The sequence below is a fragment of the Engraulis encrasicolus genome, chromosome 10, assembly GCF_034702125.1.
Source record: "Engraulis encrasicolus isolate BLACKSEA-1 chromosome 10, IST_EnEncr_1.0, whole genome shotgun sequence".
NCBI lineage: Eukaryota > Metazoa > Chordata > Actinopteri > Clupeiformes > Engraulidae > Engraulis > Engraulis encrasicolus.
In genome coordinates this window covers 52608791-52636445 of record NC_085866.1, presented here as the reverse complement: position 1 = coordinate 52636445, position 27655 = coordinate 52608791, and the positions used below count along the sequence as shown (strand labels likewise).

Genomic DNA, 27655 nt, shown 5'->3' with positions numbered 1-27655 from the left:
AAGTGAACACTGCACATAACAAAATTGCATTTATGCCTCACCCGTGCAAGGGGGAGGTATACTGTATGTAGAGTACTCACCAGTAGGATGAGCACCAGGTGCTGGAAGTATTTGGCCATCCCAGCAGCATGGGTGCAGAACAGGGCCAAGTTACCCTGCGCCATCTACACAACGCAACACACACACACCTCTATACATCAACAACAACACATACACCTCACAATACGCACACGCGCACACACACACACACACACACACACACACACACACCTTATGAGTGTACTCAAGGACATCCATAAGCATAAGCGTGCATCTCATCTCACCTGGAAGGCAAGAGAGGAGAAGAGGAATCCGAAGACCAGCCAGACGTAGGGCGTGTGTTTCCACACCATCTTCATCCCGGTCAGGTAGGGCATCTGGATACGGTCCAGTTTACTCAGGGGCGCTGCAGAGTGCAGGTGAGAAGGACTATAGGTTAGACACCTGGGGCTGCATGCAGGAGTGTTTACGTCACTATGTTATTCACTGTATACAAACTCTACATGTACTGTATATCATGGCTACCAATGTTTGTTTTACTTGTATTTCAGACTCGTCTCTTGTCCCCTTCTTGTATGCAGATCTAATGTCTGACCCCCATGCCTTCATGCCCACTACGTTATTATCATGACAAAACTCCTGTAATTTGCTGTAATGTATGGGGCAAAGTAATGCAACTCAGGCCCTATGTAGTGGCCTACTTCATGTAGTTATTGTGTTTCATACATACACATTCATAGATGTCCTTGGTTACATTTTATCTGTTGGAGAGTGACATTTAGAATGTTAATTTCCACTATATTTAGGGTATGGTATTGATATTATTAACTATCAGTGCCTGATTTCAGGCTTGATTGTTTACAAAATAGAAAAAGTGAGAATATCTAGTCATCAGGTTATCCTTGTTTCAAAAGGTGTCAACGTTTCAGGCCGAAGATAGTCTTCTGTCTAATCCACTATCAGGCCTGTGAATTTGCACTGTACAGTATAATTCGCGAGGTGTATCTTGAGTTTCCTCAAAACTGTGGCTATATAATGTTGTAGCCGTGACATTGCGGTCAAACCTGTACAACAATTTTGGGAGCAACTTTCCGTGAAGGAAACTATTTCAACTATAAACGCTTACCGTATTTGCTCCTTTGTGGTATTTAGTTGGAATGTGAATATTTGACTACATGTAAATTGCCCTTGCCAAACACAATAGCGTTCTTATTATTTGCACAAATGTTAATACTATGCGCAACAAACTAAACACACGCACATGTAAAACACAGTCTTATCAGATGTGTCTTAGCAGCCCTTCCTGTATGGTCATCACACCTTCAGTTAACCCGTTAAGACACGTCTGGTGACACGCAGTCACCAGAATGGCAACGTCCAAGTCATGTGTTGTGTCATAGTAGTGTAGTACTATTATATATGGTAGCTAACCATTCAATGACTATTACGGCGTGGCACAGGAGGAACGGCGTGCATTATGGGGCTACACCGAACACAAACGGGTCAAAGACGTCCAACATGAAATTGTCCTTGTTGAAATTGTTGAAACGGATACTTTTACTTACAATAAATACAAAAAAAAGATTTTAAAAAATGTTTTTGGCTTGGCTTTCATGCATTCACTTTTCAAAAAATTTAAAATCATGTTTTTCACAGTTACAGTAAGCAAAAGTATCCGTTAGCACTGAAGGACAATTTCCTGTTGGATGTCTTTGACCCAAACCTAATAGGTTTGGCAAGGATGCTCATGAATGCTGCACTGGGGTAAAATATTTGCTGATTCAACTTAAGTCATTCAACTCATATTATTGTATTAATGTTAGTCCAGCTGCTAGACACCTTCATGTCCTTTGGGGATAACACAACATCTCTGCTCGGGGGTGCAGTGGCACATTAACACACCTCTTGTCCATAGGGTCCCGGGTTCGAGTCCAGCCTGGGTCATTCCCCAATCCAATTCCCCATCTCTCTCCCACTTTCTTCCTGTCATACTGTATAATCACTGTCCTGTCTGCAAATAAAGGCACGTGTTCACACACGCACTCACACATGTGTGCGCGCACACACACACACACACACACATTTCAGTGTACTTACCCAGTTGTTCCTTGACTCCCAGGAAGAGCACGACACAGCAGAGGAAGTAGAGGAGTCCTAAGATGACAGCTGCAACCACGTAGGCCCTCCTCTAGTCACAATACAAACAAAACACTGTGTAAAACAAAAAGCGACCTTGTGTTCCTTGAAAGGTGCTATATAAACCAAGTTATTATTATTATTATTATTATTATTATTATTATTATTAAAACAACAACAGAGGCAGTCTAGGCCAGTATTTCCTAACCTTTTTTGTCTCGTGTGATCCCTAAGCCTTTTAGCCATACCTAGGGGTGGGCGATAAGACGGTATAAATTGGGAATTGTGAAATTGAGTCCAAGATCATCTCGAATCCACTAAAGTGGAGAAATCGTATAGATCGTCTTGCAGTGAGGATGTGTCAATATCAGAGTGATGTCTACTTACTCAGTATTGTTGTCTTCACTTTCAGTCTTTACATTTCTGTATTCCAATTGAGACACACTTTATGAGAGTGTCATCAGTATGTTATTGATTATTGGTAATTGCAAATTGCAAGTGTTAGCAGGAGCGCTACAATCACCAGGAGAAGTCCAATGTGCAGGTTTCAGAAAGAGTCGAAGACGAATAACTCACGTCAGCCTCAAGGCATATTTATTTTAAAGTATGATGAAACACACTGCTCAAGAGCGGTTGGGTCATGGCTCAAGGGCACTCAAGAGAATGATCGATTCCAGAACATACATATATATAGGGGGTGTGACGTCACCAATCATACACATCTCATATCATATAGGTAACACCCCCTTGTGGCGTGGAACAGATCAGTACTGGTACAGAATACACACAGTCAATCATACACATATGTCAACACTCCCACTTATGAGTGACTCGTATCCTGTACAGCTTTTAACAATCAGAATATACACAGAATTAAATCAAAAACATTTCACATAGTACACACGGTACTTAACATATTTACAACTTGTCAGACACTACTACCAAACATGACTCCTGTAAACTTCTGCAATTTCACCTTTGAGACAGGCTTGGTCATAGCATCTGCTATCATCTCATCTGTTGGACAGTACACAAGTGTCATCTTCTCATCTCTAATAGTAGACCTTATGAAGTGATACTTGATGTCTATATGCTTGCACCTCTGTCTGCACACAGGATTCTTCACAAGTGCAATGGTGCCCTGGTTATCCTCATGAACAACAGTTTGAACATATTCATAGGAATCCATACCCTTCAGTAATTGCTCTAAGTAAATACACTCCTGTATTGTGAGAGCTAAAGCCATGTACTCGGCTTCACATGTGGATAATGCTACTGTGGGCTGCTTTTTGCTCTTCCACGATACCAGTGAGCTGTCTTTACTCATGCTCACACAGTAGCCAGACGTGCTCCGTCTGTCGCTGGTGTCTGCACCCCAGTCTGCATCACTGAATGCCCGAAGGCCTAAACCATCGCTGCTTTTCTTAAAAGTCAGCTTCTTGTCTGTCGTACCTTTAAGATAACGCAGTGCATGTTTAACTGTCACCCAGTTTTCCTCTGTGGGGTTTGCAAAGTGTTGTGAAAGCTTACCAACCACAAAACTAAGATCAGGTCTCGTACAAGTAGCTAAGTAGATGAGACTACCTACAGCTTCCCTGTATTTTGTTACATCTGTCATCTTCGGTGCATCGTCAGTGTATTCAACCTTTTGTTCACATGGTGTTTCGCGTGTTCTGCAATCCTGCATATCAAAACGCTTGAGAATCCTCTCAGTATACCTCTGTTGTGACATGGTTACACATTCATCAGTTTGACTGAAATCTATGCCTAGGAAGTGTTTTAACTTGCCCAGGTCTTTCATTTTAAATCTGCTGGAGAGCATTGCTTTTACCTGCTCTAGGCTTTGTGTGTTGCTTGCTGCAATGATAAGATCATCCACCCAAATCACAATTATCACCTTCCCTGCCTGCTCTGACTCTTTTGTGTATACACAATGGTCTGCTGGATTCTGTGTAAAGTTGTCATTTACCAAACATTGGTGCAGCATCTCATTCCAGTTTCGTCCCGACTGTTTTAAACCATAAATTGATTTCTGCAGTTTACACACTAGATTGTTTCCTACTTTTTCATAACCGTCAGGTTGCTCCATGTAAATGTCTCGGTCAATGGGTGCGTGTAAGTATGCTGTCTTTACGTCCATTTGGTGTAGAACTAAGTTCTCTTGTGCTGCCTTTTGCATGAGTACACGCACACTCGTCATGTTTGCCGTGGGGGAGAATGTCTCACCATAGTCAATCCCCTCTCTCTGGCTATACCCCTTCGCCACAAATCTGGCCTTGTACTGCTCACGTCCGTCACCACCCTCTTTAATTGAGTACACCCACCTACCTCCCACTGTCTTTCTGCCCTCTGGCAATTTGGTCAGGGTAAAGGTCTGGTTCTCCTCTAGTGACTGCATTTCCTCGTCCATTGCCCTCTTCCATTTACCTGCTTGTGGTGATGCCATAGCCTGCTTAAAGGTCAGTGGCACGCCACACACTGCTCGGTAACAATAGTCGACACTGGTGAGTGTACTATCATCATCACCATCACTGTCTTCCTGAGTAGAGTAAGCACTGAGGTAACTCGGGGGCTTACGCTCTCTAGTGGGGTACCTCCCACTGCTTGGGGCCTGTGGTGTCACCATGTGGTGCTCCTCACCATCATCCTCTGGGGATTGTGGACTGTCAGTCTGGGTGTCTGTGCTCTGAGCACTGGGCTGTGGTGCGTCTGTCTTGTTAGTATGTACAATAGGGTGAAATTCTAAGTCCTGCGTCTGAGTCTCATTGTCACATGTGGTTTTAGTAATAAACTTAACCAGTCTGTGCTTCTGCACTTTTCCCTTGGTGGGGTAGTAAACTAGATAGGCGGGGCTGCCCTTGTCGTGCCCTACAAAGAGCCCCTTCTCACACCTGGGATCTAGTTTACCCTTGTCTTGTTTGTAAGCATAACACTCGGACCCGAATTTGTGCATCTGGGCTAGATCACACTTCTTCCCTGTCAGTGCTGTGTACGGTGTTGTGCCAATGTGCTTGTTAAAGCATCTGTTTCTGGTGTATGCAGCTTCCTGAACGGCATAATGCCATAAACTCTTAGGTAAGTTGCTGTCAATCAGTTTACACCTTGCCATTTCAAAGAGAGTACGCCCTTCCCTCTCAGCTATGCCGTTCTGGTGTGGGGAGTAAGGACAGGATGTCTCGTGTCTGATTTTGTTCTTTCGCAGGAGTGTCTTAAACTCTCTGCTTGTGTACTCGGTCCCGTTGTCTGACCGGATGCATTTCACATCGCCATAAGGCGCTACATCTGCCAGGAATTTTTCAGTAGCCTGTACGGCATCACTCTTTGCTTTCAGAAAGTATGTGAAAACTACTCCTGTGCACACATCTGTGAATGACTGCATGTATTTGTAACCATCTATGGAACCATTTGTCACTGGACCAGCTAGATCAGTATTCACAAGCTCAAGTGGTGTTTTCACCTTGTCAGTTGCATTTCTGTTCCTCGACTGAGTAAACTTCCCCTCTATGCATACATGACATTCCTTGTCAGGCTTACGCTTTGCACCTTTAATGTGCATGCCTACTGTAACATCTTGCAGTTTCAGTATGTCATCGTAATTACAATGCCCCATTATCTCATGCCAAGTTTGGATATCATGGCTAACATTGCACACATCACTCTCATCACATTCGGTTGGCAAGTAGTACATTCTGTCACACACATCAATGTTGAACCTTGCACCATTAGGCGCTACAAGAACATTGTTACCTTCTTCGAAAAGTACCTTGGCACCGTGTGCAGTGGCACACTTCACGGAGAAGAGTTCCTGTGGGAACGAAGGGATGTACAGGGCGCTCTTCAGAGTCACTGTGCATATTCGTCCGTCGCTGTCAGTGAGACACACCTGTGCGTCTCCTCTGCCTTCCGCCAACCCGAATGTCCGCCTCCCGTCGGCCAGCTCCATGCTGTGGCTCTCCGGCTTGAACGAGCTGTCGAAGGACTTGAACCGGCTCCTGTCGTTCAGCATGTGGGATGTCGCGCCTGTGTCGACGATCAGCCCTCTCTCGATCTGCCGCTGCTTCGCTGGCTTGCAGGTGTCCACCCGGAATGTGAAGTCGTCTTTCGCGGGTCCCCGCGCCTCGATCCGACCACCACTCGCTGCCCGACCGCCACTGCTACCACCGCCGCCGCTGCCACGACTGCTGCCGCCGCCTCTGCTACTGTCACCACTGCCGCCGCCGCCATCACCGCCGCTTCTGCTGTTGCTGCCACCACCGCTGCCGTTGCCTCTGCTGTTGCCACCACCGCTGCCGCTGCTACCGTTGCCTCTGCTGTTGCCACCACCGCTGCTACCGTTGTCTCTGCTACTGCTGCTACCATCGCCGCTGCCGTTGCCTCTGCTGTCGCCACCGCCGTGGTCTTCAGCGCGTGCACACCTGGACCTCTGTGTGCGCTCGGTCTTCCTGCAGGCTTTGTCGCTGTGGCTGGTGCTTTTACAGGAACCGCACCAAACTTTTCTTGCGCAGTCATCTTTCCGATGTCCCTTCTCTCCGCACCGCCAACACGCCATCTCTGTCGAAGATCCGCCGCCGTTCTTTTTCCTCAGGGCTGCGCGAGCCTTCAGAACCCTTTCTCCCGCCAACTCGGCTACTGGCTCAGCATCCTCCGAAGCCTCGAAGTTTCGTAGCTTAGCCTTGAACTCTGCTAGCTTCATCTCCGCTACGCCGTGGGTTACCATCAGCGAAAAAGGTTTGTACATTTCTGGTAGTCCCCGCATAATCATTGCCATCATCAGCCCTTCACTCGGTGCCTCGCCTGCACCTCTGAGCGCTGTGAAGATCTGCTCTGCCCGGATAATGTACTCAGTCACAGTCTCTGTGTCCGCTTTCTTCAGCGAGGTTAACGTTATGTACAATGAAACAATTCGTGGCCTACCTTTGCCAATGTAGTGCTCTCTCAGCACCTTCAGACTCTCGCGTCCATTATTTTTACAGTCTCTGAATATCAGTCCCAGACTCACGTTATCGAGTAACGGCGCCAACGAGCAGTAAGCATCAGCGTTCAGCTCGTCATCCTTGGCTTGTTCCTCGGCTGTCAGCGGTCCACCAGGCTCGTGAAGAATAGTGTCTTTTAATCCGACACGATGCATACAACACAGCATCCGTTCCTCCCAGAGCTCGTATTCTTCAGCCCTACCGTCAAACACCGGCCACTTTGCCTTTTGATGCGCCATTCTCCTCAGCTTTCCGTTAGCGTTCCCGGTTTTAGCGCGCTAACTAGCTACCACACTTTTAGCTGACTAGCTAACGTTCGCCACTTTCCGTTACTGCACATTGTCTTCGATACTGGGCCCATAACCTGTTAGCAGGAGCGCTACAATCACCAGGAGAAGTCCAATGTGCAGGTTTCAGAAAGAGTCGAAGACGAATAACTCACGTCAGCCTCAAGGCATATTTATTTTAAAGTATGATGAAACACACTGCTCAAGAGCGGTTGGGTCATGGCTCAAGGGCACTCGAGAGAATGATCGATCACAGAGCATTCATTTATATAGGGGGTGTGACGTCACCAATAATATACATATCTCATCAAATAGGTAACACCCCCTTGTGGCGTGGAACACATAAGTACTGTTACAGAATACACACAGTCAATCATACACACATGTCAACAATCAAGTATATAAAATGCCTGTTTTCTTTTTGCTTTTTTGTTGTTTTTTCTCATTTTTTCGATGGAAGATCATGTTAAAAAACGGAAATCGAAATGTTATGTTAAAAAAATAGTTTGACATTTTTTTGCCCCTAGCCATACCGTGAGTAAACCCGCTCTGCTCTATATCTCTCCGTTTATCCCAACTTGACTATTTTTCCAGTATTCCAGTATTTTTGCAATGTGCTCGCAGTGGTACACATCAGCGCTCGAAATTAACGGTGTCCCGACGTCCCGGGGACCATAAAAAATGTTGTGGGGACACAAAGTTATCATTTCTGGGACAATGCCGGGACCGTCCAAAAATATAGCCTAAATGAAAAGATTCAAAAAGTAGGCTATTATATTTGCAAAGCCATCACACTGGCACATTAACTCAACACCAACCATCAGCGAAAATAGCAACAGAAAACTTTCGCATTGTGTTCTAGAATGTTGATTAAGATTTCGCAGCTGCGACTGCAAGCGCGTGTTTCTTCGGACTGCTGCTGAGAGGTTGTCCCGTTGGTTATGCCATTTCACCCTGAACTAGAAATGCTCTCAGAGAAAACGGGCTCTGGATTGTTGATTTTTCAAGCCAACAAGGATATATTCCAGTAGACATGGTTAAGCTGTGAGAGGAATGGAGTTCGGTTTTGCTAATATTTCAGGTAAGCAAAGCAACAGCCCCAAACAATGCGCAGTTGTTTGTGGCCACCTGTCGCGTGCTTATCTGCCCAAAACACCAGAAACGCGAGCTGGCTCTAAAGTAGATTAACCCTCATTCATACATATCAGAAACTGCCTGTGAATTACTTTCCATTAACAAATAGTTAGGGAAACGGCAAGCAAGCTAACAGAGGTAGTTGTTAGCCAAGAACGTCAAGCAGTTTCATTCAAATGTGGCTGGAAATGAAGGCCTATATTCTGAACATTGTCATACAAACGCAGTTATTTAATTAATGTTGAAGTATCCGTGTTATTGTTTCTGTGCTGGTAAAAGCAGAAATGCCTATTAGCCAAGGTCTAATTGAAAAGGGAAAAAGTCCACCTTGACTTCATTGATTACAAGCACGAAGAACGCGCTTCAATTTTACAGCATTGCCAGCGCATTTCTCTCCAATCCCTCTCTTTCTCCCCCTCCCCTCCCTCTCCATGCTAGCCTATCCCCCTCTCTTTCTCGAAAGTGAGATAGGCCTAAGTGTGCGGTCGTAGTTTTTTCTCTTGTGCATTTATTTTTAGGTTAACTTATCAAATTGTCTTGATGTCAATGTCAAGTGAATTTAAAGCGGAAAGGAAACGTCTTGCAATGCGTTGTCATACTCCTTATGCTGCCCCAAAACCTACCGCATCTTCTTCCACCTAGCCTGATTATCATCGACTTTCACATCTCTTCGAGACTGGCTGAAGCTGTTGCATCACTAGGAGGGCACGGCCTGGCTATCTTCCACCGGCATGCCCATCACAACCAGTGGCCAAAGTCAGACTAGGTTAGACTATTGCCACTTTTTAACTAAAGCTAAACAGACACTGAATTGTTATTGATATGTAGTAGACTAAATGAAAGCTGTTTTTTTCTGTAGGCTAAATAGGCTACAACAGAGTAACAGGCTGGCTGCAATAGAGTCTACAATAGCCTACATGATGGGTAGGCTATATTGGTGCATAAAGCAATCAGTTTGACAAATATAATGTCATTGAATGCAGATTTCCTCATATCACCATGCTCATATATTCTTGAAAAACGAAATGTGCACGGTTACTCAAGGCATTTTTCTATATAAGGCACAGATGTTCATGATTTAACACACCCTAATTTTTTCTTAAAGACCTGAATTCACAGTTGCACTGCAAAAAAAAAAACAAAAAAACATAATCACACATGAAATTGAACGTGGACATAATTTACCACTTATTTAGGCGCGAAAAAAATGGGGACACTTCTGGTTACATTCGGGACAATACAAAGTGGAATCCGGGACCATTGCGGGACACAAAGGAAAAAAGTTAATTTCGAGCCCTGGTACACGTACCTTTGGTTGGCAAACACTGATCTAGGTGAACAGTGCAGTTCTATGATATTATTTCTTCAACTTACCAACAAAGCTCTCTGCCATTCTTGGCTGTGTTTCTGCTTTGTCTCGGCGTGCTTTGATATGATTCAGAGTTACCATTCTCCCCCACTTTGCCTTCCTGTTCTTCCAGGAATGTTGTGCATACCCCACGCAAAAACACAGAGAAAAAAGACATGAAATGAAAAAAAAAATGTCTGCACACTGCAGTGAAGTGAAAGTGAAAGCCCAACTGGGAAACTCTAACTCCCATTGTCATTAAGACAGCACTCCACAGCACACAACTGCACACACTGCACACAAAAAATTACATTCACGCCTCACCCCTGTACGGGGGCAGCCACCAATGGCGCAGTGCAGGGAGCAGTGCGGCGGGACAGCACCATGCTGAGGGGACCTCAGTCATGGAGGAGGATGGGGGAGAGCACTGGTTAATTACTCCTCCCACCAACCCAGTGGGAGTCGAACCAGCAACCTTCAGGCTACAAGTCTGACACCCTAACCGCTTACCCTTGACTGAACAGTATGATGAAAAACACTTGAAGGGGGGCGCTGTGGCGCAACGCGCTAAGCCCCCCCCCCCTCATTTGGGCTTACATTGCCCACGGGGACCCCGGCCCTGACCCATCTCTCTCTCCTATTCATTTCCTGTCTACTCTCACACTGTCCTGTAATAATTAAGGCCAAAAAGCCCCCCCAAAAAAACTGAAAAAAAGAAAAACACTTGAAAACAGTATGATGTCCTTGAATTGAACTTGACTCCTCTTCCCCACTCCTCCTTACTTCCAAGGCAATTTTGAAGCGTTAATTCATGGCTCAGCAGAGCACTTCATATAATTAAAAGCTTCTCATTGACTGTACATAAGCAGCCTTTTCAGATAGAAGTTAGAACACAAAAAAGTGTATGGGTGCCTGTGTTTCACTCTCTTTCAACATCCAGTTAGTGTCAGGAATTTCATATGTGACACTATTGATTACTGTGTAAAACGCAGGTAGACTGTCCTAACCCCTTCCTTGAATGCGCTCCAAATGAGTTTTTTTTTCTTCTTCTCACGCATAGTAACTTCTCATTCTCTCTTCACAAGAACTGATAAAAAAACACACTAGACTAGACTGCCTGTGGAGACAGCGCTCAAAATAAATTCATGTAGTAGTCACTGAAGTAACAGTAGGCCTTATTGCATAATGCAGCATGGCTATAATTACAGTATTTCTGTTATCTGACAATGAAAGCTCTCAACATTCAAACGATTATAATTAAATCAATAATTTAATAATAATTTTAGATACACAATAACATTTATTCCCGCATTTCTTTTTTGAAGATTATCATGAAAAGCAAAATAGTGCATTAATCTGTACTATCATATCAGATTATGTTGTTGTCTGGATGTTTGATTAACCACATGAAATGAACTGATACATACTGTATGGCCTATTATTTCATTTGCAAGTGGTAAATAATCATTTCACCTCCATTATAAAAATGTTATATTGACATACGCTGATGTGTTTATTTTTATGCTGTTACATGAGTGCAATAGCATATTGTCAATAATGTTTTCCATTCATGCAAAAAGCGCCTTCTCTGTGGTACTTACTGTGTAAAATGAATGTGAATGGAAAAGCTACTGTGGTTTGAGGGGGCACAATGGGGCACCTAAGTCACGCCCTCTACTTCCTGTTTCATGGGGCTGACAGTTGCAAAAAATTGAATGGAAGTGAACGAGGCGAGTCGTGGTGGACTTGTGGTGCATAAGTGGAGGTCCAAGGTTTGGATTGTTGTCGAAAAACCACTCATTTCAAGCCCAGTAATTATTTTTTGACTCCCTCTGCCCCATGAACCAGGAAGTAGAGGGCATGACTTAGGTGCCCCATAGGGTTTGAAAGTCCCGCCCCCTTAGTTCCGCATTCACCATCTAACAGCATGGTAGCGAGTAAATATCCTCTGATTCCAGTCATTACAGTATATGCGCTGAGCTACAAATATGCTAAATTTAGATTATTCATGCAGAAGTATCAAAATTTTGTTCCGAGGCCGCCTACATGAAAAATGTGAAAAAAAACACACCCTTCTTAATCGTTAGGTGTTTGGTACGAAAAAATTATATAAAAATATGAGAAACAACATAAACTGAGTCAGCTGTTTTTTCTTCTTCTCAAGCATAGTAACTTCTCCTTCTCTCTTCACTAGAACTGATAAAAACAACACACTAGACTAGACTGCCTGTGGAGACAGCGCTCAAAATAAATTCATGTAGTAGTCACTGAAGTAACAGTAGGCCTTATTGCATAATGCATGGCTATAATTACAGTGTTTCTGTTATCTGACAGTGAAGACTCAACATTCAAACGATTATAATTTTAGATACACAATACGTTTTATTCTCTCATTTCTTTTTTTGAAAATGATACAGCATACAGTAAATAGTGCATTAATCTGTACTATCATATCAGATTATGTTGTTGTCTGGATCTTTGATTAACCACATGAAATGAACTGATACACATGGCCTATTATGCATTTCACTTAACAAATTGCAAGTGGTAAATAATCATTTCAACACGATTATAGGAATTTCATCCTGACATACAGTAGGCTACGTTGATGTGTTCATTTTTATGCTGTTGCATGAGTGCAATAGCATATTGTCCCAATACCATAATGTTTTTCATTTATGCAAAAAAAACGCCTTCTCTGTGGTATTTTCGGTGTAAAATGAATGCAAATGGAAAAGCTCCTGTGGTTTGAGGGGGCACAATAGCTACACATACCATAAGTAGCCAAATACAGTTAGGGACCATGGAGACCAAATACAAATATGGCCTGGCCCCGTTTGCCAGTCCCAGACTTTCTGGTCTCTATTCTGCCCATTGATTTCCTGTTTCCAGAGCTGTTAAGAGTGCTCTGTAGGCTGGGTATCTGTGAGGTGTGGTGTTGTGTTATTCAAGTCAAGTCAAGTCGGTTTTATTGTCAATTTCTTTACATGCACTGGTCATACAAAGAATTTGAAATTACGTTTCTTGCTTTCCCATGCAGACATAGACTAATCTAGGTGAGGACATACTGTAGACAGTATAGACATAGACAGTACTCATACATGGACATAAGACAGTATGGACATTGACAGTGCTCATACAGACATTTAAAGTGCAAGACTGGACAACAGAAGATTTCTAGAGAACATACATGAAGAGGAGGTATTTGTTGTGCTTTTTCTAAAAGTCCTTTATAGCGTTCTGACATAGTAATAGTAGCATTTTGAAGAAAAATAAATATTCAAGAGCTCACTGTGTTCTGTAGGGTGTCTTTTAGGGGTATGGTGTTGAGAGCACTTCAATGTGGTCTGAGAGGTGTGGTGTAGTGTTAGTGTAGTGTTAAGATCTCATGGAGTTCTGTGGGGTGTTTGTGGTGCAGTGTTGAGGGCAGCTCGTTGAGTTCTGTGGGGTGTGTTTTAGGGGTGGTAGGCCTACAGTGTTGAGGGCAGCGCTCTGTATCCTGTAGTGTGAGGTGGTGGTATTGTATACTTCCGATCTAATATCTCTTCATAACCCAACCCGTCACTTAAGGTCCACCAACAAATGTCTTTTCACTGTCCCCAGAATTCACACAAAAACAGGTCAGGGCGCCTTTAGCTATTCTGGCGTACAAAACAAGAACAAAGTAACTCAGATTCCTGGTAAACTGAGAAAAAAGGCTTTAAAGTTTCCTTTCTAGCCTGACAACTGTGTTGTCGGTAAAGTGGTGGTGGCACTTCCATATAATACTTTTATAGTTTAGAAATTTATGTACACACACAAAAACGAAAAAAAACAACATTCATGTGTATTTTTATCACAAAAATTTAGTTACTGTGTTCTTGGCTGGTATTACTGTCTCCCAAACCACTGCTTCAATGGAAAGTGCAGTAACTACACGTGACTTACTGCATTTTTGCCTTGTAAGATGTAACCTCTTAAAACCAAAACACCGCAGTAACTTCCTTTTCTGTAGTTTTTGCACTTTCAACATGATTTTTCTCTGAAACGAGAAAATGTTGGACCACAGTTTTTTGAACACAAGACAAAGGAGGTATTTTAAAGCCCATTTCCGATCTAAACTCAATTTCGACCAGATATGCAGTTACTGCTTTCTTGTTTGGTACGGCAGTATTGTGCTCCATTCCTCTGGAACAATTTACCACTGGAACTAAGGTCACCTCAATCTTTGGTATCTTTTAAAAAAGGGTCTTAAAACATTTGTAAGCTTATCACTAAAGCTTATAACCTTTCTCTTTTTTCAGATTTTTGCATTGTATTTTATTTTACAGGGTTTTAAGTGTTTTAAAAGATTTTTTACATAGTTTTTTTTCTTTTGTCCACTACAGCGCATTGAGTCTATGTGAATATGAAATGTGCTATACACATAAAATTTGACTTGTCTTGACTTGACTTGACTAGGGTCGAGAGCTCACAGTTGGGTATCTGTGGGGTGTGATGTAGTGTTAATGTAGGGTCGAGAGCTCACCGTGTTCTGTAACGTATCTGTGGGGTGTGATGTAGTGTTATTGTGGGGTCGAGAGCTCACCGTGTTCTGTAACATATCTGTGGGGTGTGATGTAGTGTTATTGTAGGGTCGAGAGCTCACCGTGTTCTGCAGCGTATCTGTGGGGTGTGATGTAGTGTTAATGTAGGGTCGAGAGCTCACCGTGTTCTGTAGGGTGTCTGTGGGGTGTGATGTAGTGTTATTGTAGGGTCGAGAGCTCACCGTGTTCTGTAGGGTGTCAGTGAGGTGTGCGGTGGCGTTGAGGAGAGCGGGGCCGACTGAGCTGCTGCTGCTGTTTAGGTCCAGGCCGTCAGTGTTGTTCAGCAAGCTGCAGTGGTGGGCCCTCTTGGCGTGGTACACCCCCACTATCTGACCCTGGATGGCAGCACCAGCTAGCGTCGCAAACACCTCCATCCCCATTCCTGACAGAGCAGAGAGAGGGGGGGGGGAGAGAGAGAGAGAGAGAGAGAGAGAGAGAGAGAGAGGTGTGAGCGATTAATGTCCCTTTATTGAACCATCATATATGAATGAAGTGTCTCCTGGCATGTACACTCTGTCACAACCCTGTCCTTTTTTAATGAATGAGAGAGAGCGAGAAGAAAAGAAAGAGAGGAACAGAAGCGAGACACGTTGTGTGTATGTAAAAGATAAACCATGCATGAGAGAGAGACCATGGCAGAGACACAGATACGGAAATCAGACACCAATCTATTGATGGAGTTCTATGGATGTGCTGTTTTCTAAACATTTCTAAACATATTTCTGGGCCTGTTTCTTCCTTAAGAACATCTATTTGCATAATAGTTTTGTAGGGCTCTGAAAAGGAAATATTTTGACGGGACGTGCGATGTATGCAAATAAGTTGTTTAGAAAACCACACATCAGCCCCCGGTAGTGCACTCAAATGTGTGCTCAAACTGTAGGGCACTGCACTGCTACACTGGCCTGAGGTCATTTCCCGATCCTACCCCGTCCCTCTCTCTCCCACTCATTTTCTATCCTACTCTTCGCTATCCTGTCCTGATAAAGTTGACACCCCTCCCAAAAAATATATACATATATAATAGAAAAAAACACATGTACAGTATAGACAATGTACTGTATGTCCCCACCCAATATATTTCTTCTCCCCTCTCTCAAAACCACAACTACCACTGCTCTTTTTTATGTTTTTAGGGCTTTTTGCCTTTATTTCCGACAGGACAGTGGAGTAGAGACAGGAAATGAGTGGGGAGGAAAAGACGGGGAAGGATCAGCAAATGCCCTGGCCCCTAATCGAACCCGGGTCGCCGGCGTAGTAACCCAGTGCCCTACCATTAGGCCACGGTAGGGCCAACTACCAAAGGAAATGGTATTTCTTTGTTCCAGCCAAGTGGCCTAACAGCCCGACCTTATTACTATGACTTTGTAATGTAAATGTATCCCATTATATGAATATATATGCGACATACTCCCTGTATGTACATAGTTCTGCTCTTAATGTATGTTGTGCCCCACTTCCCATTTCCCTGGAAAAACAATAAAAAAATAAAAAAAAAACAATCCCTGGAGCAATGTGGGTTCATGTGCCTTGCAAAAGCCATGGATTGCACTTCAGCCATGGATCCCTGGTGGTCACGATGGGATTCCAACCTTGCAACCCTCTGATTCAAAGACCACCTCCGCAATCACTAGGCCATGGCCCATACAGCTAGTCACTATGTTTACATGAACTTTAGAGGAATTTGAATTATTGCCTAAGTCCACTATAATGTCCATGTTTTAGAAGCGGTTTATATACCTAAGTACCTAGAGCTGAAATCGAACTGATTTGGTGGAGTCTACAGTACGAGATCAATCTGCTTGTGCCAGATAATGTGATTCTTAGTCGAGCTATTGCAGTATGTATGTAGCTCAATCAAGCTTTGCCTGGCCTGGGCTCTCTCCCTTAAAGAAGTTCACAAAGTTTTCAAAGCTTTTTTAAACCACAGAAACATCCTTAAAGGCGAAAAAGAGGGCAAGAGCGAGAGAGAGAGTGAAGTAAAATTTCACTGTCTGTATCTTAAGGATGATGGAACTTGGAAAAGTTTGCAGACTCACTGACTACCAAATAAGTCAAAGGGTGATCATACATAAATTGGCCAGCAAGGTTGACAAAAACAGTCCCACACTCCTTGTGAACGGAAACCACAGATGTGGGTGCCACTATGACAAATCTTAGTTTTATGACCCACGACAAGGAACAACAACAGAGGTTCTCACTCCATTTCCCTAAACCTGTAGGCTATATAGGGGGAGTTGTTTTGTGACATGTCAGAGCTCTGTTGGTGAGAATATTGTGTGTATCTTAACAGCAATCTCTCCGGTAAAAATCTGCAGTGCTTACCAATTGAGTTGCTTGTCGCTGGTATTAATTGTTTTACTACATGGGTGGCGATGAGGATGGGATTATAAAGGCTCAATTAAGTCACTCAGGAGGAAGACGTTCAGCTGGACTCAATTTGACCTGGCCACGAGGAGTCCCCTTGATGACTCTACCGGACAAAGGGTCTTCATCCTGTGAGCCTCAATACTTAGCTTGACTCTCACGCAGACTTTTCATGCTTCGTACATCTTCGTTAAACTTCGTGAGCTCGCACGAGGGTCTGGAAATCTTAGATGAGCCCGTACGGAATCAGATATTTCACAGCCTGTCCAATCAGAATCGTGGGGCGGGATTGCGGGGCGGGGTATATGCAAGTCAGTGGTTGAAGTAGTATGTGATTTTTTAAAAAGCCACGTGAATTCTCCAATCAGGTTCGAGCTGTTTTGAACACACCTGCGCCTTTCCAGAGCTAAGAGATTGACAATGTTCCAGATGAGAACCAGGTTACTAAATATTGCCATCGATCCCAGTATTTATGGCCACAGGCAACTCAAGCGGTGAGTTGGATTCTTACTGAAATGTTTGCATGCTTTAGGACATTGTGTATGATATACACTGGCTAGGTTAAAGTGCTGATGATATGCTAAAGCACAACACTTGGCAAAAGTTGTCTGGAAGTGCAGGGTTTCAGAAGGAATAGTCACGTGACGTGACAGAGCCAAAAAGAGGACCTTAGAAACAGACAGGAAGAGGATCTTCCTGATAAAAAGAAATGAGAGAGGAACTCTCTTTTCCAAGAAAAAAAAAAGAAATGAGAGAGGAACTCTCAGAATGAAAAGAGGATATTTTCCAATACCTGTAAAGAAAGAGGAAAGGGGATCTTTCCTGAGAGAGAGAGAGAGAGAAAAATGATTTTTCTCATTAAGAGAGAGCGATCATAGATATAAGAAAAAAGTGTCTGGCCCTTCTCAGTCCAAGGGGGGCTGACCTGAATTTGGCGGTCTGAGTTGACTGACCTGAGAAGAGCTCTCCACCTGTGTGGAGGTGAAGTAGGCCTACTGTTGTGATGTCTTGTAGATGGTTGGTTTGAAAAGTGAAAGAAAGGAAGGGGAAAGGGAGGTAAGGGAGTTTAACTGAAGGTGTGAAGGAGGCACGAGTGATTCAAAGTTGTTTAGGGCACTGAGTAATTCCTGTTGTGTCTCACCCAAATGTTTTGTTTGGATAGCTTTTGTGGTAATTTACTATAGGAGACTAGTGATCTCTGCCTTTTGTTTAAAATCTTGGAAAGAATAACTCAACTAAAGAAAGGTTAAAAAGAAAGTGTGACAAAGACGAAGTCCATTACCCAGGATGTTTGCAAGACATGTATTGAAGGTATGGAGCAGAGTTGAAGAAAGGGTTATCCACAAATATTGGTAGATCGTGGTTTTTGTTCAGACAAACAGTGGCTTCGCTTTGATCTGAGAGAATGACTCTGTAGCACATGTAAATTGTGCAAACTCACAACACCAGAAATGAAGTAAAATTTCACTGCCTGTATCTTAAGGATGGTGGAATGTGGAAACGTTTGCAGACAAAAATATCTAGGAGTCATTCTAGACTCCAATCTTTCTTTTAAAAAACATATAAAAATGATAACAAAAAAAAATAAAATTTAATCTCTACAACTTCAGGCACATAAGAGGTGCTATGTCAAATAGTGCTGCTCTGACATACTTGCATGCAATGATATTTTCTCACCTAAGCTATTGCATTACTAGCTGGACCATGGTGGGATCCACTACTCTCAAACCATTGGAGAGTTTATTTTAAAAAGCACTCAAAATTTTAGATAAAAAACCTCTTTCATACCACCATTGTAACATTTTAGATAAGTACAACCTATTGAGTTTTGACAATTTCTGTAAATTCTCCTATAGCTGTCTTCTTTATAAGACTTTGCATGGCCTGGCGCCACCTTGTTTACAGGATTTTATAAAATATCGTCAAACACGAGTAACTCGAGCAGTGGTCAATAAAGATGTAGAGATTCCTTTCAGGAAAACCTCTTTCAGTCAAAATGCATTATCTACTAAAGGCGGCATATTATGGAACTCTATTCCTCTGCATATAAGGGAATGTCCCTCTTTAGCCACCTTTAAGATGGAGTATAAAAAGTGGCTTCGAGCCCAACAAACATGTTCACACTGATGGTCGCACGCACGCACACATACACTCACATAACACATGGCCCTATTTTGGGACCTTTTTCTTTTCTCTTTTCCTTTTATTTACATGCATGCCTTTTGCTTCTGTAGTGGGTTTTATTTCTTTTGTTACTAACAGTCTGTTTTATTTTAAAGTCTATTGCTTGTAAACATCTAGCCTGCCTATCGGACACCAGATGGAAATTAGCCCTTGGGCTACAATCTGGCATGTTTACATATATGTACATGTATGTATATGTTCATTAATGTGCAATGTCCTGAACAAATAAAGTAAAGTAAAGTAAAGTAAAGTAAAAAGTCAAAGGGTGATCATAAATAAATTTGCCAGCACGGTAAACAAAAACAGTCCCACAGTCCTCATCTGCAGTGCTTACCAATTGAGTTGCTTGTCACCGCTATTATATTTTTACTACAAGAGAGCATGAAAGCGAGAGAGAGAGAGAGAGAGAGAGAGAGAGAGAGAGAGAGAGAGAGAGAGAGAGAGAGAGAGAGAGAGAGAGAGAGAGAGAGAGAGAGAGCAAGTGTGTGGGTGTATGCAGAGAAGGAAGGGAGAGGGAGAGTAGGTACTGTAGGTACCTCTGTTCACGTTTGTTGCTTTGCATTACTGTATAGGCCTAAACAAACATGTTTTCACCGCAACTTTTGAATATGTGTTCCTCTTGGTATGATATGTTTGAAATTATGTTTCTGAGCTAGTATATACAGTATCACTCATTATAAAGCCTACAAGCAATGTGGTTTGCGGCCTGGAGCCGAACGTACAGTACCATATTCAACAACATGAGTTCAGCGCATGTGCACACAGCGCATGTGTGTATACTTGAAGTTCTCGAAAACTCTGTTTTCGAACTTTGCTCAATTATTGCCCATAGCTCAACTAAGTTGTGCATGGAAACGTACTGACTGAGGGCCAAGCCTGTCAGAACTGAATGCTCCCCTTGCCACCAAGCACAGTAATGGCACAAGCTTGCTGATTGATAGGAAATATAACATTTTTAATTGATCATTTTCTCATTGTATGCCATGCTGATTGATGAGAAGTTCACATTTTCTTCAATTTAGTTAGGTGGGTAAGTTCATATTCTTACTGTAACTCATGCTGACTCACGAGACAATTATCGATATTATCATAATAAGTTTATGCTATTACTGTATCCCATGCTGATGTTTATGATAAGATCACTATTTTAAAGTTAGTCTGAATAAAATTCAAACTTATTGGACTTGGCCGTGGCTCAAACGACTAAGGCACCGTACTGTTATGCCAGCTCCCCGAGATCGATTCCGGCCCGAAGTCGTTTCCGGATCCTGCCCCTTCTCTCTCCCACTCACTTCCTGTCACCATCTCACATTGTCCTGTCCGTTAAATAGGTGAAAGGTACAAAAAGATCCCTAAAACTAGTTGAAAATTGAATTTTAATAAGTTAGTTTAGTTATGTAAGTTTATGTAAGTTGATTTTCTTACTGTATCCAGTGGCAGAATCCCTGTCTCTCTGGTCTCCACCGAGAAACATGTTGAGTGACGAGTAGGGGACATGGTAGCACTAGGGTGACAAAACATCACACACACACACACACACACACACACACACACACACACGGCATCAAATAACAACACTGAAGATCGACACTGGATGAGTAAAAATGAAAATCAAGAAGCAAGTTTGAATCCCTGTGATGCGCTACACTGGGTGCTTGTTAACTTTGCCCATGAAGAAAATCAAAGTCTTGAGAATTAATGCATAACGAAGCACTCAACCATTTTGGAGCGGAGCAGCCGTGGTCTATTGGGAGGGAAAGTAATCTCATCGCCCCCTGCTGGCAACGTTCCAAGCCCCTGCAACAAATGAATGTGTTTTTTCTTTGAAAAATTACATCTCGGCCCTGACGACGAAGTAGAAGTAGTGGCAGTCATATTATGGGCAAGTTGGCCCGTTTTATCGAATTGGGTGGTAAAATGTTCGGTTTTTCACTTATCTGAACTGATTTTAATATTCTTTAAAAAGCTAGTACAGAACTACACTGACTGGTATGTGTGACGTGTTTACTCCATGTAATTAGCATAGCCAAATTAGCATAGCCAAACATGAGCCAGAGAGGTGGTTACTCGTCACCACAGAAGCCACCATATCTACTAGAGAAGTTAAAACCAAACCAAAACAATCGCGTGTATATATGTGTAATAAGAAGACAATGTGGAACTCGCAGGATTACAAGAATGTGAAGATATGCGGAGAACTTGCGTTCATTCGCGTTCATTTGTTTCTCTGTGTTGTCAACGAGGCGCGAAGCAGAGCATGCTGGGAGCTGTAGTCCGCTTCCGACCAGATTGGCACAATTTCTATTTTTCTTAAAATAGCAAAAAACTACTCAGGATTTTCACAGGTAGTACTTCACCCTATTGTGTACCCTGAAAAATGTTTCTGGTGTTATAGTTCCTAGTCATGTCTTTGTGGGATTTTTTTTAAAAACTCATCTATGGGAGTTTCAATAGGGTCGCCCTGTTGCTTGGAACGTAACCGCTAGGATCGCTGTTTTCCACTTTCCCTCCCAATTGGTTAGGGAGGGTGTCTTAACATCAAATGGTTGCAGGTTTGAATACCACCCTTACCTCTCCCTACACCTCCATCCATGACTGAAGTGTCCTTGAGCAAGTCACCTAACCCCACATTGCTCCAGTGTAATATAATGTATTGTTTTACATTTCTTTTTTAATCACCATCTCACAGAACAAAGGTATCAGCCCGAAACAAAATAGAGTGGTTGAGTTCTTCTTTATTCATTCACTTATTAACCTCACACTGCCTCACACTGTTGCCATGGAAATGCAGCAACTGCACGCACTGAGCACCTTTTTAGTGACAGATTAAAACAACTCTCTAGTCTACAGCCTTTGTTCCTATGAGGCCTTGAGGGTCAACAAGCCTTAACGTTGAACACCAACATGTTCACTTGCTTACTACATAGTGTGCCACATCCCGTAGGGGGAAAAAAACAGTAACTCAAACCATATGGGAGCATGTGAAAATGTGTAGCGTGCCAATACCTTTGAGACTTTAAATCCCTTTAGACTTTGACATTTTTTGGGTTGTTGCCTACAATGTAGTGTGCATACTACTGTATGTACAGTATGTAGTGACCAAGTGAACAGGTTGTGTGGTGTCGAGGGATAAGTCTTAAACTCAAGTAAACATGGAGTTTACTCTTTGCGTGCGTGTGTGTGTGTGTGTGTGCGTGCGTGCGTGTGTGCGTACGCTCGGTCTTACACTCATGAATGTGTCAAAGAGGCAGCACCAGATGAAGTACCAGGCGAAGCTGCCGGCAGGACTCATGACGTCCTGGGGGGTGAACCACAGCATGATGTAGGCCAGCACGCCAAACGGGGTGGTGAACACGATCCTATGGGACAACACAAACACACACGCAAGAGGGGGGCGAAGAGGACAGAGTGAGATACAGTACATTACATTACATTGACTTATGTTAGCTCTTTTTTATTCGTCCCAAGGGAAATTTGTCTTGGACATACTTACAGCTGCCGCAGCGCATGACACCAGCAAAAAAAAAACCATACTACACACATAAGGCGCCATCATAGAGATGCATTAAGTGCATACTTAAAGTGCATACCTAGTACGGCCTTCTACATACATACATGGCATTACAAGGATGGTAGTTGAGTTCTGTTAACCCAATGATTGATGTCTAAATCACCTGCAAAAAACACCTGCTGAATGCCTAAGCCCTTTTTGGGAAAAGTTGCCCTCAACCTATAAAAACCTAAATATCTCTGAAGCACATAAAAACATGAAATGAGGGGGAGCACTGTGGCGCAGCGCGGTAAGCCCCCCACACTTGGGCTTGCATGCCCATGGGGACCCCGGTTCGAGTCCGGACGGGGTCATTTCCCAACCCTGCCCCATCTCTCTCCACACTCACTTCCTGTCGCACCTTCACTGTCCTATCCGAAATAAAGGCCCAAAAAGCCCATAAAAATATCTTTAAAAAATGAAATGAGTTGCGTTTAAACGTCAAGACCCTCATCAATGTGTTCATTCAGCTCTCTAACATACCAATAATATTTTTAATAAAACTATCTCAAATCTCATGAGTCTGAATGTTGTATCATGCAGTTCCAGGCGCCAAAAGTCAATGTTACGCAACACAACATCCAGCATCAATGGGTTAATGACCTCTCTCTCTCTCTCTCTCTCTCTCTCTCTCTCTCTCTCTCTCTCTCTCTCTCTCTCTCTCTCTCTCTCTCTCTCTCTCTCTCTCTCTCTCTCTCTCTCTCTCTCTCTCTCTCCCTCTCTCTCCCTTGCCTTGCATTTCACTACATGGCATTCCATTGATTATGCAGATATCCCCATAGTCCCCATAAGATGGGCTATATGGCACAGAAAGGAACATGCCATGTTTCCTCCTCCAAAATGCCTTTTCAGTCCCTTGATTCTAGTCATACATCCAAGGAGTTCAAAGTTATGTTTCAGTTGTTGTGTGTGTGTTGAGTGTGTGTATGTGTGTGGTACTACTCACCAGGGGATGAGTTTGCCGATGCGTGTGCGTCCGCTCTTGCTGACGATGTAGCCCACTATTGGGTCAGTGACAGCATCCCACGCACGGCCCAGGAAGAGGATGAACGACACGTAGAATGGAGCCATCTGGAGTGCATTACACAGACACAGACACACACAGACACACAGACACACACACACACACATGTGCGCACATACACACACACACACACACGTGCGCGCACACACACACGTGAGCGCAACACACACACACACACACACACACACACACACACACATGCACGCACACATCAGACTAATTCAAACAGACCCAATCACACACACGAGAAAGCAAAATGACACTGGAAAACATGCTTGTACTAAATGGCCAAACAGCAACATCAAGGTCTCCACAGTCCTAACACAGTCCACATGTTCTCTCTGGAGAGGCTGTTCCTTGAAAGGGAAATCTCTGGGATGCTTGTTGTTGTGAATGTGAACAAGACGTGTCCTCCACTCTCTTCTCTGTGTGTGTGTGTGTGTGTGTGTGTGTGTGTGTGTGTGTGTGTGTGTGTGTGTGTGTGTGTGTGTGTGTGTGTGTGTGTGTGTGTGTGTGTGTGTGTGCGTGCGTGTGTGTGTGTGTGTGTGTGTGTTTGGCTCTGCCATCCAGTCGCTCTAGGTACTCCCAGTCAAGATTGTTCTCCGTTGTGGTACCCAAGTGGTGGAACGGTCTCCTAGAGGCAGCAAGACTAAGCACATCTCTTGCAGCTTTCAAGAAACAACTGAAGACCTTCCTCTTTCGAGAGAATCTACTAGACTGATACTTAAGCTGGCCTTGCCCCAGGGCAGACTCTTGACATGATGTTTAGTTTAGTTTAGTTTAGTTTCTGTGTGTGTGTTTGTGTGTGTACTCGTTATTTAATCTTTATGAAAAAAAAAAACCTAACCCCTCTTTGCAACTGCACTTGTTGTTCTGTATATCTCCTGTGCACTTTGTATTTGCTTGTGATGTTGGCTTGATTATGTCCTCTTTTGAAAGTCGCTTTGGTTATAAAGCGTCTGCCAAATGCAATATAATGTAATGTAATGTGTTTGTGCGTCCATACGCATATGTATGGTGTAGTATGTGTGTACTGTATGTGGGCATGCGTGCTACACACATGCGTACGTGCATGTTTCTGGACATTGTTGTGATGCTACTGCATCTATGGTGTTCTGGTGGTGCCAAACCAGTGAGTCGGGGCTTATCCATGTCAGAGGAAATAATGGACAATGGAGGGCTTGGAACGCACTCAAATTATAAGTACACACACACACACGTACATACACATACACATACACATACACACACACACACACACACACACACACACACACACACACACACACACACACACACACACACACTTCCTCTAGTCAGAGAGGAGTAATGAGCTAAACAGAAGACAACAGAAGCTACAGTATGACCTACAAAGTGACCATTGCTAGCGCGTTCCTTTCCTCCAATACTGTACCATAGCTGTCCCACAAAAAGGAAGCACAGCAATTTATTTTACTTTCATGAATTCAATGTTTTAGTCAATTGCTTTTATTTCTTTTTTACTTATTATTTGTTTTGCTCAGAGCTCTACTCTTTCATCTAATGTGTTATTAGGACAATGTGAATCAATCAACTCATCAATATATTCACACAGATCTGGTGGTTGCGATCAGAACAATATAAATACATTCAAAAGGACCTAGCTGCAACCAAGTAAAAACAGAACTGTGGTGTTGGTCTTGGCCATGTTGTGTTTTGCGGAGTGGTATATTGTTCCTCCATCTGTCAGTCTGATAGGCCTACTGCTGTAACTTAACTCTGCAGTGTGTTGTTAATACTGGCATAAGCTCAGCACTTAAAATGGTGAATACGTGGGTGTGGAATGCTGTATCATCCGTTCTCTTTTTTGACAAAAAACATGTCTTTAAAACATTCTTGTCATCTCAAAAAAGAAGTTCTATTCCGTGGTGGTCCTGAACTACACCACATCATTTGTAAGAGCACAATTTTATTGATGTCTCAAATGAAAACTTATTTGAAAATGAAAACACATTTCACCATCTCGCAGAATCATTTTCTGAAAGACACCTCATCACAAAGGCCTAAGCCTTTTTTAATGTATTGTCTTATTTGTGTCTTAGGCCTATACATTTATGATTAAAGTAGCCTATAAATGTCAACAGTACCCATACAAATATTTGATGCAAAAGCAAATAGAGAACAACAAAACATTTTCAGTAAGAATCAACACTGAATGGTAACAAATACACTCTAGTAACAAATCTAGAAGAGTGTAACATTCTACTTAACACTTTTCACTGTGTTATCAAGTGTTGAAATAACACTATAAAATGTAGGTCTATGACCTATCTCGTGACCTCATAGGCTACAGTTAGTTGCATGCACGTGTAGCAACAGTGGATTTTAAAGAATGGTTGCAGAACGCACGCAGGATGGTTGCAGAACGCATGCAGGATGGTTGCAGAACTCAATTTCAGTACCTTTCCTGTTGTTGGCAAACGAAGAGGCCCAAAAGCTGTTTGTTACGTAAGCCCCTGGGACATGATCAGAAACTGGTGTGATGATGTCTCACCAACCTGCACAACATCTAGTAAGAAGATCTGCATGAAGAAACCCTTGGCGTTACCGGTCATCTGGTATGGCATCCCTCCAACCGCATAGCACAGTTTTCTGTACAAGGGGATACCAGGAGCAATCTGGAAACAAATAATAATTAGGCTACGAAACATTCAGTCTGGTTGCAGTATGCTATTTCATCTCAACTGAGATGTCTCCGCCAGAGGGCTTCTTAATTCACATTCCCCAAGTCAGTAAGTTTAGGTTGTCACATTTTGTTCTGTCCTCAAGTGAAATGTTAGTCCTTCGTCCGGAGCAACGCTGACTACTTTATTTCTTGGTAAATTATGCCGTGAAATATAGTTTCAAAACGGACTAGTCCAGCATAATTGTCTACAGGCCTATAGCGTTAATTAAAAGTAAAACAATACCCTACCCCTTTGCGATGTCCATCTCCCGGTGCAGTAGTAGCAGCACATGTCGTATTGGTCGTTTTACACTCCGTTGCTGTCATTTTGCTGCAACTAAACGAAGTGTTGTGAAAAGTTTTTCGCGGAACGTTTTGTGCGCCACGGAGGAGGGGCATTTAACAGATGCCCTCTCTCCCTCTCTCTCTGCCTCTCGGCCTGGCAATGAATCATGCCTGAAAAAAGGACATTTGGCAATTGGTCCTCATGTTTACATTTCTACACAGTCTCTCTCTCTCTCTCTCTCTCTCTCTCTCTCTCTCTCTCTCTCTCTCTCTCTCTCTCTCTCTCCCTCAGTTCCTGTAGGCCTATAACAGGATAATTGCAGGACAGAGACAAAGATATTGCACTCTGCATTAAGAGCTAGTTTTGTAGGCCTATGAATTGTTTCCATATCCAAAATATGGAACATGAATGTAATTTCCATGTGATTTCCATACTGTAGACTACAACAAGATTTTTGTAAGGGTTAATATGGAGAGTGTTCGGATAGGGATTATTCCAATAGGCCTATGTCTTTTGAATGAAAATGGGTGAAAAGTAGCACTTGGCTAATAATGCATTGTCTCTTCGTTGTTCGAATGAGATTTGATTTATCTGACCTGTAGGTCTGGATGTAGGGAAATAGTCAGTCAGTGTTGCTTTAATTCTAAAGGTTGAATTGTCTGATAATCCCTCAAGTCCGGCCTGAATGTTCTGCTACTTACAGCCACACTAGATGAAGAGAATTAAGTTACATTACATTACACTTAGTTATCCAAAGCAACTTAGTTACTTACAGGGTATTGGTTACAGTCCCTGGAGCAATATGGAGTTGGGTGCCTTGCTCAAGGAGTGCGGTAGGGAGTGATACGGGTGGGATACGAACCTGTAACCCTCTGATCTAAAATCTCCTTAACCACTAGGCCATGGCTGCCGCAGTACTGGAGACAGGGGTGCAGGTCCTTCCCCAAAAAACTACCCCACATTATTGGAGAAAATTATTTTCAGACTGCACATTCTTCACTAATAAACAAATCAATCAATCAATCAATCAATCAATCAAACTTTTGTGTTTCTCCTCC

The 27655-nt window shown here is 43.0% G+C and overlaps 1 protein-coding gene across 1 annotated transcript in view; it reads right to left on the bottom strand.

The window, feature by feature from the left end:
• LOC134457337 (sodium-dependent lysophosphatidylcholine symporter 1) overlaps positions 1-26683 on the bottom strand; it is a 45206-nt gene extending 18523 nt beyond the window's left edge. Inside the window, exons 1-9 of the mRNA XM_063209306.1 lie at positions 26561-26683; positions 26145-26264; positions 23530-23654; positions 22260-22392; positions 20459-20537; positions 14665-14864; positions 2137-2227; positions 324-445; positions 81-164 (exon numbers count right to left, since the gene is read on the bottom strand). Coding sequence (XP_063065376.1) covers positions 81-164; positions 324-445; positions 2137-2227; positions 14665-14864; positions 20459-20537; positions 22260-22392; positions 23530-23654; positions 26145-26264; positions 26561-26638 — 1032 coding nt within the window. The 5' untranslated portion in view covers positions 26639-26683. The remainder of the gene's footprint in view (positions 1-80; positions 165-323; positions 446-2136; positions 2228-14664; positions 14865-20458; positions 20538-22259; positions 22393-23529; positions 23655-26144; positions 26265-26560) is intronic.
• Between the last annotated feature and the right edge of the window lie 972 nt (positions 26684-27655).